This window comes from Macaca thibetana, chromosome 3, assembly GCF_024542745.1.
Source record: "Macaca thibetana thibetana isolate TM-01 chromosome 3, ASM2454274v1, whole genome shotgun sequence".
Classification (NCBI taxonomy): domain Eukaryota; kingdom Metazoa; phylum Chordata; class Mammalia; order Primates; family Cercopithecidae; genus Macaca; species Macaca thibetana.
The window spans coordinates 67,566,366-67,582,094 of record NC_065580.1 but is presented as its reverse complement, the minus strand read 5'-3'; the positions used below and the strand labels follow the sequence as shown (position 1 = coordinate 67,582,094).

The following is a 15,729-nucleotide window of genomic DNA, read 5'->3' as shown; positions in this document are numbered from 1 at the left end:
GGCCAGGGTGGAACAGTTTTTAGGCAATGAATTCATGAACCCATCCTAGGCTCAGTGCTTTAGAATGCAGCACAGGTGAGCTTATTAACTAAGCACCACCGCCTGGTCTACAGGACAGGATAGAGGAAATTGATCCTCATTAGGGTGAGAGAGGAAGTGCTTACGAGGAGAGGCAAACAGATAAATAAGTAAACTACCTCTGCCATTCAGATGAGGAAACTGCAACAAATTGAGCACTCAGGCTTTGCTAAAGGGTTTGTATTTCTCAATTTCTCATCATGTTAGTGACCCCTTCTGGGACACCAGTGAACAGAAAAGAAACAATCCCTTGACTGTACCCCTAACAAAGCTTCTGAAAGAGAAACTGGCTGGGAGAAAAAAAAAGAGAAAAGAGTCGTGCATCAAAATAACATAAATCTTTTATTGAAAGTCAGTTTACTAATGTTACAATGAGAGTAACATAGAAAACCATGGTATCTTATTAGCTTTCGAAGTGAATACTAATAAAACTGTGCCAGAAATTTGAACCTTAAGTTACAGTGACCTTTAAAAACATCAAGATTTTGTTTACCTACAATGTAAGAACAATTTTATAACTTGAACAGCCATAAAACAAATTACACTTGCTCAGGAAAGCAGATGCCATATACATTTCCATTGGTGTTTGCCAGAACCCCAGTAATTATTGAAATAGCTTAACGAACCTGAAGTGCAGAGTAGCAGAGGAATGTTAAAATAATGCGAATCTAAGTATATACACATGATTACCTGATTACCAAAAGTGAAACCATGCTGCTATTAACACCTCCCCATGGGGTGGCTTCCACTATCTATAGATGGACATCACCTGTCAAAGGTGATAACCGTGGAAAACACTAGTGCCGACCTACTGCTGGCTAACATTGAAGCTACTATGTTTAGGTAAAACATCCAGTTTCTGAAAGAAGTTGTCTTTTGGGGGTGCTAGTTTGGAGAGGCAAGTCTTCCAGCAAGTTAAAAAAGGAGTACATGCTTAGTTATCCTGAATAAACATTTTTAAGCACTTTTGCAGTTAGTGTAAAAAACAAAAAAAAAGTTTTTCCATACAAAACAAAGGTGTTGAGTCATTTTTGCCCTTTAAAAAGACTGGTTGTAGAATCAGAGTTTAATTTTGTGCTGGATTAGGAAAGAAAAGTGGGGTTTCTAATCAGGCAGTGATACACATATATAATTTAGCAGGAACTTTTGTATTATTACTAAGTATTAATTCATATCAGCATTTTCTGTATTGTGTTACTTGTTCAACTTAGCACCGCTATATTTAAAGATTGGGGCTATTTGCATTATTTTAGAGCTTAACCATCCAACACAAATCACAGCCTGAAAATTCATAAAACAAGAGGCTAAGCCCTAGGGTGAATGCCGATGAGCATATTATATATATATATAAAAAAATATTTTTTTTTACAAGAAAGGAAAATACCTTTTCTTCATAAACTCTTTGAAACTTCATTGATGATTCTGTATGTGCATTATCTTAGGAATTGGTCTCATTGTATGCCTTTTTGTAAAACAACCAAAAACACACATTGCCTGGTTTTGATTTCAAGGATACTTAAGAACATGAAATGATGATTATCTGATTCCCCATATGATACAGGTTCTATGAACAATGCAACAGGGATGCATCAGGCAGGAGTGACTGACCCATCATGGACTGGACCACAAAGTATTCAGAGTCAACACTCAGTCAATCTGCCAAGCACACAAGTCTGTCTTAGGCATCCAGCACCTCTCTTCCCATCACACCCCTCGTGACAATGTGTGCTCTCCTGCATATCTGGCTTCAGGAATCTTCCTGTGGATATTCATTCTGCATCTGTGCCAGGACTAAATGCCCCATGATCTCCCAAAGTTCTCTGCTGCTTATCTCCTCCCCATCCTGAAATTCACCCTCTTGGGACTCATCTCCCAGTGACTTCCTAAGTTGCATAAACTGCTAATGTGCCAGTGGGCGAAGACAAAGATGCCTGCCACCTCTACTCCCTAGGGCATCCTAGGGTTCTCTCAAGGGACAGCTTAGCCAAAGGAACTGACTTCCACAATAGAGAAGTTCCTAGTCAGGAGGAAAGAGTTGCACAGCTACTGAAGGGGGAGCTACATAGGAAGCAGGACGGTTCTGGAAGCATCACTCAAAATCTCACCATGAGGATGCTTACTTGCTTGTCAGACTATGGATATAAAGGACAAAAGTACTAATTAGGTTTTTGGTTTTGAATGTTTTGTTTTTTCTGCTTACAAACAACCAGAAGATGCTCCATTTGGGGGACTAACAAAGCAATGAATAAAATGTCAATAGAAACACTCCTGTTTTCTAAAGTCCTGCTGCATCTTTGCTCTGCATCTGCAGATGTGATAGAAAAGCTCCTCTTGGAATTAAAAGCACCTTCCCCCACAGCATATGCTATGAGCATGTGCCAACAATTCCCAGCGGGTGTACTTTTAACAGCAGGGCTACTCACACACAGCTGGCGTGGGCTGCTGCCGCTGGGCCAATTTTCACAAGAGCAGACTGCGCCCCTCATTATATGATACTATCAACGGGAAACTGTTTATCAAAGTCCTTAGTTCTTCCAGGTCAGGAGAAAAGCTGCTGCTTCTAAAACCAGAGTAGTTTTATCCATTCAAAAACATCTAAGGAGGAAAAAACCCAAAACATCTGAGCCCCAAATTAAGCCCTATTCCATGGAAGTGTTTACTTCCTATACATCTTAAGCTGCAGAGCAAGAATGAGAAATTTATCTTGACTCCATACATTTAACAGAGTGGAAAGGTATTTAGGTGGCAGTTTTAGAAAAAAAAAACCATAAAAGTTAAAGGAAAAATATAATTAGGTACATAAAAAGTAGATATGACGGTGCAAATGGGAGTCAAGAGCGTTTCATGGAAAATTCATGCCAACTTGCCAACGGTAGGGTGATATTTATGACATGCTGCCCATGTGGGCATCCAGTGGCAGCAGCCAGATGTGTCCTATCAGACTGTGCAGGCAGCTGTCTCATCCCTCCTCACTCCTGCCAGTTCCTAACTTGGCTCTCCCCTTCCCATATACTCTACAAGCTACTCAATATCCTGCCAATAAATTATCTTTCCTTTAAGTAAAATAAAGTAAAATAGTCTTTTATTTAGATAAGGATTTATTATTGTGTTAAATAATAACATAAGAAAATTTATTTAAAGTACTATATATATATGGTTAAAATAGAACTACATGACAATAGGAAATGAATGGATAAAATGAACAAACCTTATTTTAAAACACTAAAAAAAATGAATAAAAATATCATATATCTTCTGGTCCAAAGGTAACTGTAAAACATAAAGAACAAAATTCCAAAAAAGGTAACAGGTAAAGTAGCCATAAGAGATCTGGGACAATAGACAGGATTAAATTATGTAGATATGCAAGGGAATCAACAGAAAAGAAATGTAAGCCTGTTTTGAAATTCAAACATAAAGAGTCCTTCTCGGAAAGTGCACAGAATATCTAATTTTGTCTTTCTGACAACTTCTTTAGAAACCCTATTAATGTTACTTTCAGAAATTCTATGCCGGACTGATCTTATATACAAACACAATTTTAAAATTCTTTTTAAAGTGAGAGGGAAAAGAGACAAACTATGGCATCACTTAATAAAGCACCAATATCAAAGTGAAAAATAAGTTGGCATTTTAAGCCCACATTTGCTTTATTCATCAATATTTTTTAAAGGAACAACTCTGATAGGTTATTCCTAATCGAAGCTCTGGGTTTCTTGTTAAAAATACAGCAACCACAGCAAATTGAAAGCCCTCATCATGTTGCACTGTCTGATTTATTCCTTTCCACAGATTGCATGTGCCCTGGGGATCATTTCCAGCCTGCAGCGTTCAGAGGACCATGCCACTTCCCATCTAAATAGTGGCTGGATGCAGAGGACAGTTAATGTGGCCAGTCCACTCCATAAGGACTCCCTGCTATCCCATGCCTTCCTGTTGACACTTACTGGAGAAATTTAAATGTTCCTTTAAATCAGGGTTGACTGCACTACAATGACTATGGATAAATGGAACATCTCGGGCAGCTGGGTGCCAATCTGTAGTCTTATCAATGCATAAAACTTTAGAAAGAGGGGGAAAAGGCATACAATGAAACATAAAGGCCAAATAACTGCTCTCTTCTGCTTAGCAATGATTTTGTAGTGGATTGGGAAATATAAATATTAGTTGCATGATATAAACTGTTATATGGCCTCAAAGTTTCTCTTCAAAATAGTTATTTAAAGAGAAATAATGCTGTGCTTGTATATTTAATGCTACCTACCTCAGTGGATGAAAAGTCATAAATATTTAGATGTAACGCCTCTAGAACCCCAAACCATGAGTATATATACAGATACTTCTTGAAACTCTCCCTTGAGACTATAAATTTTTCAATGAATCCCACAAATGGCTCTAAGAATGTTTAAACATGGGAGATAGAGTAGATTCCAAGAATAGAACATTAAAGTTACTGTATACCTAAAATCATAATCTCTAAAAATAAAACATAAACATTTTTATTCCGTTCCACAGGAAGGTGGAGCTTCCAAGGAGGGTAATTACAAACTATATACCTCTAGAGCAACCATGTCTCCCAAAAGGCACATGATAATGATTTTCATTTGAAATAATAATTTCATGTAAAAATAACTGAGGTGAAGGAAGAAAGACACACAGATGGATGATAGACAGAGATCTGTTAACTTCTCAGCTAGCCATTTGTGGATTCTTTCAAATTAGAGTTTGTGTACCTGTAACTAGGAAGCATATTTACATGAGGCACCTTATATTCAAATCTATAAACTCTTTTATAGTCAAAATAAACCTTATAGCATTAGCCTTTTATACACTCAATACCAGGAAACATTCAGTGCACGTTACAGTGATCTTGGTAAAAAGTCACTTTATTTGCTACATCTTTCAATCTGTCTGCCCTTCTGTTCTTGGCTTGAGCTATGTGGCAACAATGCCCAACACTCACCCAAACCTTGGCCTGATGGATCGCTTTATGGTCATATTAACAATCACATCCCTTCCTGTCATGAAAAATGCTGTTTTACATTATGTAATTTTGGATCATTAAATTGTTTTCCAACCATTTCAAAGACTTTCAAAAGAGAGGTCCATTACCGAAGGCATAAACACAAAGCACAAAATGCTGCCTTCTAACTTGGCCCTTCAGTTTGGGCATCATATGTAATCAATTTGATTACATATGAAGATGATATGGATTTTGTCCATGGATACTATGGAAGAGGATCAAATTTAGAGATTATTTCTGAAACCCTGTCTGCAGGTTCCATACCTCTTAAGAACACACAGAAAATTAGGAAATCAGAAGTATACTTCAGAGCAGACCATGTGATTGAGCCCATCAATCTCCAGCCTCACTAGGGTAGCTAGCTTTCTTTTGGAATGACAGATCTGCCATTATAACAGTTATCAAACTTTGGTTTTAAAGAAGGGTCTTTTAAAATAGAATCCTATTTTCCTATGGATTAAAAAATATATGGTTCAAAGCATCAGATTCTTTCCCCCTGCCAGCTGTTAGTGTAGCTCTGCAGTTGCTGCATCTCTGTGGTTTAGATCTAACTTAACCCTTTATGAACGGTTGAGGCTACCCAACTCAAACAGTAGAATCTTCCATCATCTTGCTCCAGAGTGAGTGCAGAATGACTTGTTGGGATTCACATCCCAGTGAATATTCTTAATATTCTTAATCAATAGTGTCAAAGTTGTTTTTGTTAAAACAAGTCATTCATTTCACAGATAAGGGTGACTGAAAAGTTTTGTCAAGGAACAAAACTTCAGGCCACAAAGGGTTAGAGTATTGGCAAGTCAGAAGCTACCAGCTCACTGGCAGTACGTGGTCTCATGTGTCTTTGGTGCACTTGCTTAATCTCAGCAGGACACATTGCTGAGGGGCTGGCTCACTGGGATGAGATGGGATGGATGGATGGGATGGATGATGTCCAGGGAGCAGCCCATCGGGAGCAGAGTGGGCTCCTGCATCAGCAAACTGTGGAGGCCAGAAGTTTTGCTGGGCATTTAGTTCTCTCACTCAATTACTTACTCAATAAAACTGCGCCTCCAGACTGTGCACAGGTTAAAGGGATATCACATGTTTTGGACAAATACCAACTATGGAGAGACACATTTACAGCACTGACCACTATATTTACATTACCTGCTTATAGTCTTTGAAGATCACTGGATGGATGACGATGATGTGATTGTGACTGAATTTTTAGGCATTTGGCAAAATACACTTGTGTGTAACAGCTGCATTTTTTTAAATTTTAAAAATGTTACATATATACAATTGTCCTTGTATGCTAATATAAATATGAAAAGTAAAAAACAAAACAAAAATTAAAATACATGTTTAAAGTTAGCCTATGGGATATTGGCCTCTCAAAGCTTTAAAGTCCTGCAGAAAAATCCTATATGCCTTAGCCCTGCATGCTCGTTTCTATTATGGGATGTTGTTTCCTTAAATATGGAAAACAATAAACAGAAGCTTCATGCATATAGCATTACTGTTTACAGTGAGGATGTGCTTCAGAACATCAAGTTCTGAATCCACTATTGTCCCTTAGGAAACTTGCTACATTTGGGTCAAGTGAGTTAACTTTATGGATATTTCTACATCTTATCTGTCATGCGGATTATCCGTTAACATACCAGTACCTTTATTGTTCCATGTTATAGTGTAACATTTCAGTAGTTCTTTTCATGATTCAGTTAAACCCTAAGCCAATGACAAAAAGAAAATGGTAACCAGATGTGAGACTCCGCTTCCTCTCCTCTGTAGCATCTCAGAGGGTCTTCGTATTGTCTGAAGAGCAGATAGATTTGCAGTGATTCCATGAGCCTGGGTTTCTATAAAAGTTGAAGTAAACAGTTTTCGATGTATCACATGTAAACAGTTGATCTTAAATGGATGTCTCCCATAGCTGCACAACAGAAAAGAGCAAAATTGCACATTGTGAAAGCAGGAAGCAGATGTATTCTGAGTAGGAGATGAAAAAGATTCAGTGATTCCATCCACACATATGTGACTGTGGATGCACACTTTTGCAAAGTCTAAAAAGTGGATAGAATAAACACTCCAACTTTTAGCTCTCTTTCCTCAAAACCTGTGTCTCTACCTTTTCAACAACAGCCATCTTTTGATACAAAAACCATCACATCCTCATTTAATGTTACTAAACATTTTGAATAAATATTGTGTCTCAAATGAAATAAAAGAATTTAAAATATAATTTTTTTAGCTATACATGCCCTTCCTTTCCCCAGGATTCCAAGACAGCCAGCTAGAGCAGTGGTTCTCAACCTCAGCTGCACATTACATTAATCTGGGGAAGTTTCTACAATTCCGCTTCCCAGGCAGCACACCAGACCAACTAAATCAAAACCTCTCTGGGTGGGACTCAGGCGTAAGAATATTTTAAAAGCTTTGCAGATGATTCCCTTGTGCAGCCACAACAGAAAACCACTGACATCAGGGAAGTGTGACTCCATCAATTCCACCATCACCCACTTGAAAATCACTGCCATACACTCCAATTCTATCACTACCTCCTTAAAAACGGTTCTCTCTCATGAGCTGAGGTATCACAGTGGAATGATACATTCAAGGCAGGATGTCCCTTCATTCATGCTGTCCCTCCTACCCTCTCCTTGCTTTTGCCATGAGCTCTATATTGGCCCTGTTCAGATCGAATTTCTACAATGTTCAGCAATCACCTTAATGGACTAATAACAAGTGTGACATGATCAGATATGAATGCAACTCAGTTCACCAGAAAAGGATGACCAATTTAAAAAGAAGATCAAGGTGATGAAATATGTTTCCAGGCAATATAATTTAGATATAATTATTATAAACATAAACAAAGCCTATGACCAGAGTGACTTAGGTTGTATCCAATTTCCATCCATATTCCATTTTTACTGGACATGTGATACATGTCACTGTATATATAATGAGTTTCTGGGAAAGAAAAAGGAGAAAAAGCCAAGTGATTAAGTAGATGTTTCTATACAGGTTCCCTTAATATGTTCTCCCAAATCTTCATGGAAATCTTGTTCTGAATGCCCAAGTCTGCCTACCCCACAGGACTGTGGTAAAGCCACCATCCTATCTACCTTAGGTCTGCTTTATATGTTCTTTTTATTGAAAAGACGCCAACCCCTTGGAAACCAAATGAATATCTGAACTGTGGGGATCTTCGTGAATGGGTGACACTGGTGGTGGAGAGGAGTTAAATGGGGCTTGTGGTGGGTCTGGAGCAAAGACAATCTGAATTGATGCTCAGATGATAGTCTGGAGGGCTAAAGGGTTTAGACTCTGGCCTTGGAGAGCTGAAGTTTCCTCAATATTTTTTTATAAATATTAAAAATAATATGTGACAGAAAGGAGAAAGAAGGGAGGGACAAATGAATAACATTGGGAAAAACCTGAATGTCATGACTACCCCAGTGGGATAAAATGAGCAATTTCCAAGCATCACTTTCCACATGAGGCATGCCTTGGCCCACACCTATGTGGTGGTAACAGAGGGGCTGCTGATAGGAAGATCTGCTTGTTCCACTCTCCACAGCCCACAGAGACATCCCAATGATAGGGGCTGTGTATTTGGTAGGATTCTGCCACATGCTTATGTGGCTGTTCCACAGTGCATAGAACAAATCAGACCTTTCACGTAACAATCGCAGCAGCCAGAGTCTTTGTAGTCATCTGCTCAGCCCAGGAAAGGGGCTATGGGCCAGCCATTTTTTCTGGAGAGCTATCGTTTTTACAGGCTCTTCTGTGGTAACATCTCCAATAACCCAAACTCTGACATGACAACAGCTGAGGGAATGTCCCTAACTTGATGGAGCAAAACAGGGATACAGACAATTTAGCAGAAAGAAAGTCGGGTGTTACACTTAGACAATTCTTTGAGGAGGGCAGGAATGACATCAGTCTCAGATTTCATTATCACACATGCCATCATGAACAACTAGATATCTATCAAGAAGTCTTCTGTTAATTCAGAAAGCTGAGTGCTGGGAATCTGAATTGTCTTGTTATCTTTTACCATTTCTCATATTAACATACAATGGTAATTTTTTATTGTTAACAAAACACTGCTGGTAGTTTTTAAAGACTTTTGGATTATAGTGATCTACACAGCTTTTAATTATTTGTGCCTTCTTACTGACTCTGAGTTAAATTAAAATTTGAATGATCCACGTTTACCTTGAACCACATAATTTAGGTTTGGGATCAAAGAGATTCTGAAACATCTCTTAAGACCAAAAAGTCTAACCAGCAGCTAACACTGCCGAGGCTTATAAGCTTTATTTTATTTTTTTGCAACATTATTTCTAAGAAGATCAACATTACAGTGTAAATGACCACAACAGAGCCCGGACATCAATAAAGGTAATTATTCTTTGGTTGTATCTTTCACTTAAGTCTCTGAGGGCCAGTCTGCCTCTCTAAACTCCACTGTATCTCCAATTCTACATACTGATATGTTTCAGGAATGTTGTGAGACAGAGTGGCAGTGTGATTAAAATGTAAAAGGTGACATAGAAAAATACAGTGTTTTGTTTACTCAAGGTTTTACTATATTAGCTATAATAATATATAAATATAGAGCAATTAATTACACAAAATGTATCTAGGCTATATCAATGTAGATTGAACTATTTGCAAATATAAATCTGAAGCCAAAAGTCCCAAGAATCTCCTTATCTTCAAGTTTGATTTTTTCATTTTCTTAGGAACAAGGGAGGAAAAATGATTCTCTCTTTTATAAACTCATAGATAAATGATAATGACTGAGCATGTCAGCACATGAAAGAGGTTTCCACATACCCTTGCACTTTGTCGGTTCACTTTCTTCTCCTCATCAGGAAGTGGAGGCATTGGGTAAGGGTATTTTCTGCTGGAGGCAATAGACCCAGTTGAAGAAGAAGGAGACTTGGCAGGAGATAAAGTCCTGAGATGTTGAGAACATGAAATAAACACCATGTGATTGCCTAACATTTTTCAAATATCTGAAAAGTGGGTTCAGAACAAACCCTCTGACTTCTAACTTTCATATGCCACTACTGCAAAGATTTAACTACTGGGAAGATATTCTGTCATTCTCAACAGTGAAATGCTGCAATTTTATCTTCCTAATTTCATGACTGCGATGGATTATTTAAATGTTAGTACATAGAATGATACTTTTAAACTACAAGCCACTAAAAATGTATCCTATAGAATGTATCCTATAGAATAGATAAAAAGCTAAAATGGAGAAGGGATGAAATTATTCTAAGAGCTTATAATGGTAAATTACATGTATAAAATATTAATATTGTGCCTTATTTTTACCACTTAACGTACAAATGTTTAAGTACAATAATTCCAATTTTCTCTTAAGATCTCAAAATCCATTACAATTGATATATTTATTAGTTGCTAAATCACACACCAGTTTACACAACACTCATGCATTCAGAGGCCAGTGTGTTAGTTGTGAAGGAACAAAGGCAAATACAGGGCTTTTAATAAATTAGTAAACATGCAAGCAGTAAGGAGTGCAGAGTTCCAGCCAAACAAAGTATGATGAGAACATACAAAAATGGTCTAATTAGTCCCTACCATCAGCATTTCTATGTAAGCCGTTGGTGTATTATGCTGTACTTTATTGGTTTTGCATGTGTAGTGGTAATTTGTGACTAAGCTGAACATACTAGACAAGCCCATATCTATTGCTAACTTGTCTTTAAAGTGAAAAAAAAAAAAAACAGCTGAGTAAAAAATGTCTACTCATAACATATCAATGAAAAACAGATGTGATAACTGTAGTACCTATTCCATTCACAAACGTTACCACTGCTCCTTAATCCCTGGTGCAAGGTGGTAAAAACCCACATTGCTGAACTGGTTACACTGCCACATTACAGCAGAAGTATTTATTTCAGTAGAATGTACCTCATCTGCTGTGACTGACCCAGCCTGGGAATGTTGGCTGGGAGGGGTGGGGGTAGCATTGGGTAGGTCAAGATCTACTGCCTAGGCTGCATTCAATAGCATAAAGGTGTCTTTTTTCCTCCCTTGTTTTAAATTTTGGTTTGCATGCATACATTATCCTTTGCTCTGGTTCTGCCATAGTTTTCATACTAATTTCCATTTTATGGACACTGAATTCAAACTAAAGTTTGAAAATAATTTTTCCTACACATCCAAAGATAGTAGTAGTGAACATTCTTGATAGATTTTAAGAATGAAGAATGGTACAATTCACTTTTAATCTGTAACTCCTATTTTTGAAAAATGGCTAGGACCACTCCTTTGCCTGAATGCTTAGAACACAGCAGCTCTTTGATTTCTCCTATGTTAATGCTCTTCATTGCGGAGCGGTGAGGAGTGCAGAGTTCCAGCCAAACAAAGTATGATGAGAACATACAAAAATGGTCTAATTAGTCCCTACCATCAGCATTTCTATGTAAGCCATTGGTTGGGCTTACATAACAACGGATGGGTGTAACTAATACTAGTACTTCAAATTCTCTAAAGTTCTATTAAAGCAATGTACTACTTCATATTTTTTAATTGAGAAATTATTTTTTTTATTTTAGAAAAACACTTTAAATAGGACTATGATCTTCAAGAAACAAATTTGGTACATGTAAGATGATGGCAAACTTCTGCATTTAGATATTTAAATGCATCTTTCTAAAATAAGACTGTTAACCTGGCATCAGTTTTTTAGCCTAATCACTACTGATAAAATATCCAAGTTTAGGAAAGCTAGTAAGGTACACAAACAAATAATTAAATCTTGTTTACTTTAGGGGATCATGCAAAATGAGGCATCTTTTTAATCTGCTGCAGCATGTGTGTCCACACCATTAGCTATTAGCTTTTAGCTTCACAGTCATTCCAGCTTAAAGCTGGAATGCTTGGCCATGGGTCCAAATGGCCAGCCTGGAACATGTACAAAGCCATTCCAATGAGGGGTGCTGAAGGTCCAGTCTTCCCCTCAAATATCTTCCTATGGGCAAAGCCAATTAAGTTAGAACAAAAACAGGAGATTTTCTCCAGAACCCCAAAGAAATTGCACATATACTTCTTCTTAAAATAACACGCTAGTTAATTGACACCTTGGACCCTGAGGGGAAGAAGAGAAGCTGAGCAGGAAAGTTTTAGCAGGGGAAAGGGTCCTGGAGGCGGGTATAAAAGTGATTATCTTGGGGGGATGAGAGCACCAGAGCAGGAGTCAAAACAGAAGTAAAGAATAATAACATGCTTGTTAATTGGCATCTTGGACCCCGAGGGGAAGAGAAGCCCAGCAGGAAAGTTTTAGCAGGGGAAAGGGTCCTGGAGGCTGGGTGGTATGTGGCAGCATAAAACTGATTATCCTTGGGGGGATGGAGAGCACCAGAGCAGGAGTCAAAACAGGACTAGATGTCATGATAGGGTAAAACACTTTAGGGAAAATAAACTCAAAATGTCTCACAAATGTCTAAGGAAGACATTTCTTCAAAACTATCTCTAGGCTCTTTTCTGACCTTGATTGACTACTTGCCTGGCAGTTCCAGCCTGGCTTTCACCTAAAGCCAGGCACCAGCACAGCTCATTCACTTAAAAAGTAAAGTGCATCACTGGATACAAGTCAACCATTATTATTACTGCATTTTATTTTATTTTATTTTTTGAGACGGAGTCTCACTCTGTCAACCAGTCTGAAGTGTAGTTGGTGTGATCTCCGCTCACCGCAGCCTCTGCCTCCCGGGTTGGAGTGATTCTCCTGCCTCAGTCTCCTGAGTAGCTGGGACTATAGGAGTGTGCCACCACACTTGCGCAATTTTTGTATTTTTAGTAGAGACAGGGTCTCACCATGTTGGCCAGGCTGGTCTCAAACTCCTGACCTCAAATGATCCACCCACCTTGGCCTCCCAAAGTGCTGGGATTATAGGCATAAGTCACCCCGCCCAGCCCATTACTGTATTTTAAAAAATGATAGTTACCATAATGGATACCCTATTAGAATTACACAATAAAAGTATGTTTGTGTGCCAGTGGATTGTGGTGCCTCTTAGGGCTACATCAAACTTCCTGGGATTACCTTTTGTATATATGCCTGTAAGGCCAACCTCAGTTCAGTTCTGCACCCACGGACAGGCTAAAAACCAGGCCAGTCACATGGAGAGGGACACAAGTCCAACTCTTACTCACTTGTGTTCATATGTGAGTTTTATAGTAGGTTGATCCAGGAAAATTTGTTATTTTATTTTTATTTATTTATTTTTTTGAGATGGAGCCTCGCTCTGTTGCCAGGCTGAAGTACAGTGGTGTGATCTCAGCTCACTACAACCTCCGCCTCCCAGGTTCAAGCAATTCTCCTGCCTCAGCCTCCCAAGTAGCTGGGATTACAAGCGCGCACCACCACACCCAGCTAATTTTTGTATTTTTAGTAGAGATGGGGTTTTACCCTGTTGGCCAGGATGGTCTCAATCTCCTGACCTCATGATCCGCCCACCTTGGCCTCCCAAAGTGCCGGGATTACAGGCGTGAGCCATCATGCCTGGCCTAGATCCAAGAGAATTTGTTAAGTGTACTAAGGGAGGATTCAAGTCATCAGTATCCACTCTGCTACTTTTAATTAAGGTGAAATGGAAAAGGTACAGATTTTGGATTCAGAGCCAGGCTCTAGTTCTGGTTCTGACACTTACTAGCTGTGCCACCTTGAATTACTCTTTGTACCTCAGTTTCCTCCATCTACAGAAAGGTAATAAGAATGCCTACACCTTATGATGTGAGGAATAAAGATATCTCATAGGCACTTAATACACGATAGTTGTAATTATTCATTTTCTTTCAGAGTCACCAAAAATTCCATAGAATCATGGAAGTGGACTTGAAAACCCTGATGAAGTGAGAAATCAATGGGATAATACCCGAGAGTAAGGATACCTTCTGAGAGCTTATAACAGAACTGCATCCAGGATCTGGGTGTGGCAAGATAATGCACTTGTCCTGATCTCACTTGCTTCTTCCTGGTGGCCCGAATTCATGCAGAGAACAATCTGAGCAACCACTGTCATATCTAAACTGGATAAGGGGGCACAGCAGAGGCACTCTCATCACTCAATATCTATTTAGGCATTTGCCTTGCTCTCTCTAGCAGTGTGGCTACTATATTTTAAATGCTGGACTATATTTTGAACCAGTTTGCTGCAGATTGCATTTTGATAAGGATGCCACAAAGCCAACACCACATGGCTGTAATCCCAGCACTCTGAGAGGCTGAGGCAGGTGGATTGCTTGAGCCCAGGAGTTTGAGACCAGCTTGAGCAACATGGTGAGATCACATCTCTACAAAAAACAATAAGGTGACTTTTGCCCTCACTGGTGATTTTGACAAGAAGGGTAATCCTGAATGACCTGGCCACAGATGACGCAGATCTGAGCCTAAGCATAGAGTTGGCAAGGCACAAGCCAAGGTGTGGAAGCACTTTGGGGCTCCTATGTGAGGCTTGGCTTGGATAGAGAGTGGATGAAATTGTCCCTTGCATTAGAATCACTGTGTTAAACGTTCTGGGCCATGTCAATTATTTACCACCACCACAGAAATGCTGTATTGAATTTCAAATCTTATCACCTGTATTAACCCAAAAATGAGTTAAATTATAACTGTCCACAGAACTTTAACCTTTAAACATAAATATGATTTTTAACAATTAATTCTTAATTTCACTATCTACTGTAGGAATCAACATCTCATATTAGAATAGAAAATAAAGGAACCCTCTAAAATTGTCCTTGCAGTTTTTTGCACGTGCAACCGGGGTGCTAAAGCATTTCCCCATCCAAATTGCATTTAGTCATGCGGCTTCTGGGCAGACCTGGGTGCTGATTTTAAGAAACGTGACCTCTTTATCTGAGAGCCACATAAACTACTCAGTTCACCCAGGGGAGGTGAATCAACTCTTCCGGGGTACCATTTCACAAATTATTGCTGCAAAAATGCTAAATCCATTTGGGAATAAAAACCCTAACCCATATAGGACCAAAGTCATTCTGTTTTGGATCCATGGCTGGTACAAATTACAATCTGCCCACAAGCCTGAGGAAAATAGAAAGGAGAAATAGGACTGCAGGTGAGCCAAGATTCCAAATAACAGTCAAAATCATCTTACCTGTCTTCCTGATGTTGGCCATCTTGGGAGCTACAGATGAGGGTGGGATGTTTGAATGTGAGTGTATGTGTATGAGGTTCAGTGTGGGAAAGTGTTGGACAAGCAGAGGGGCAGGGTAGGAGGGAAAGATGGGGTATAAAAGCAGGATATATTTTTATGAGCAGGCAGGAGTTATGCTTTCCTTGGGGCGTATGCAAATGTTATGGATCGAATTAAAAGGCAGGTAGGTCTAATCATTTTCTCAAACTATACATAACTAAACTAAATGGTACACTGGAAGAGAGAGTCCACCTTATATGGGTGCTGAGAGTTAAAAACACATACATATTTTGGTATCTGTTCAATGTTGACCCAAGACATGGCAATCAGTAACATGAGTTTATTGTAAAATTGTGTTCAGAAGAGGTAGTAATTGAGTACATATTTCTCCTTTACCTTAGTTGTCCACAAAGTAGTCAGATATAAAGTGGACATCTA

General features: G+C 38.8%; 1 protein-coding gene across 13 annotated transcripts in view; it reads right to left on the bottom strand.

Moving 5' to 3' along the window:
* Nucleotides 1-401: 401 nt before the first annotated feature.
* ADAM22 (ADAM metallopeptidase domain 22) overlaps nucleotides 402-15,729 on the bottom strand; it is a 249,763-nt gene continuing 234,435 nt past the window's right edge. For 12 of the 13 annotated variants that reach the window (XM_050785298.1, XM_050785301.1, XM_050785304.1 and 9 more), the window contains 2 exons: nucleotides 9,932-10,055; nucleotides 402-7,016 (listed from right to left, as the gene is read on the bottom strand). In XM_050785298.1, coding sequence (XP_050641255.1) covers nucleotides 6,996-7,016; nucleotides 9,932-10,055 — 145 coding nt within the window. In that variant the 3' untranslated portion in view covers nucleotides 402-6,995. The remainder of the gene's footprint in view (nucleotides 7,017-9,931; nucleotides 10,056-15,729) is intronic. The other variant, XM_050785308.1, reaches the window with a different exon arrangement.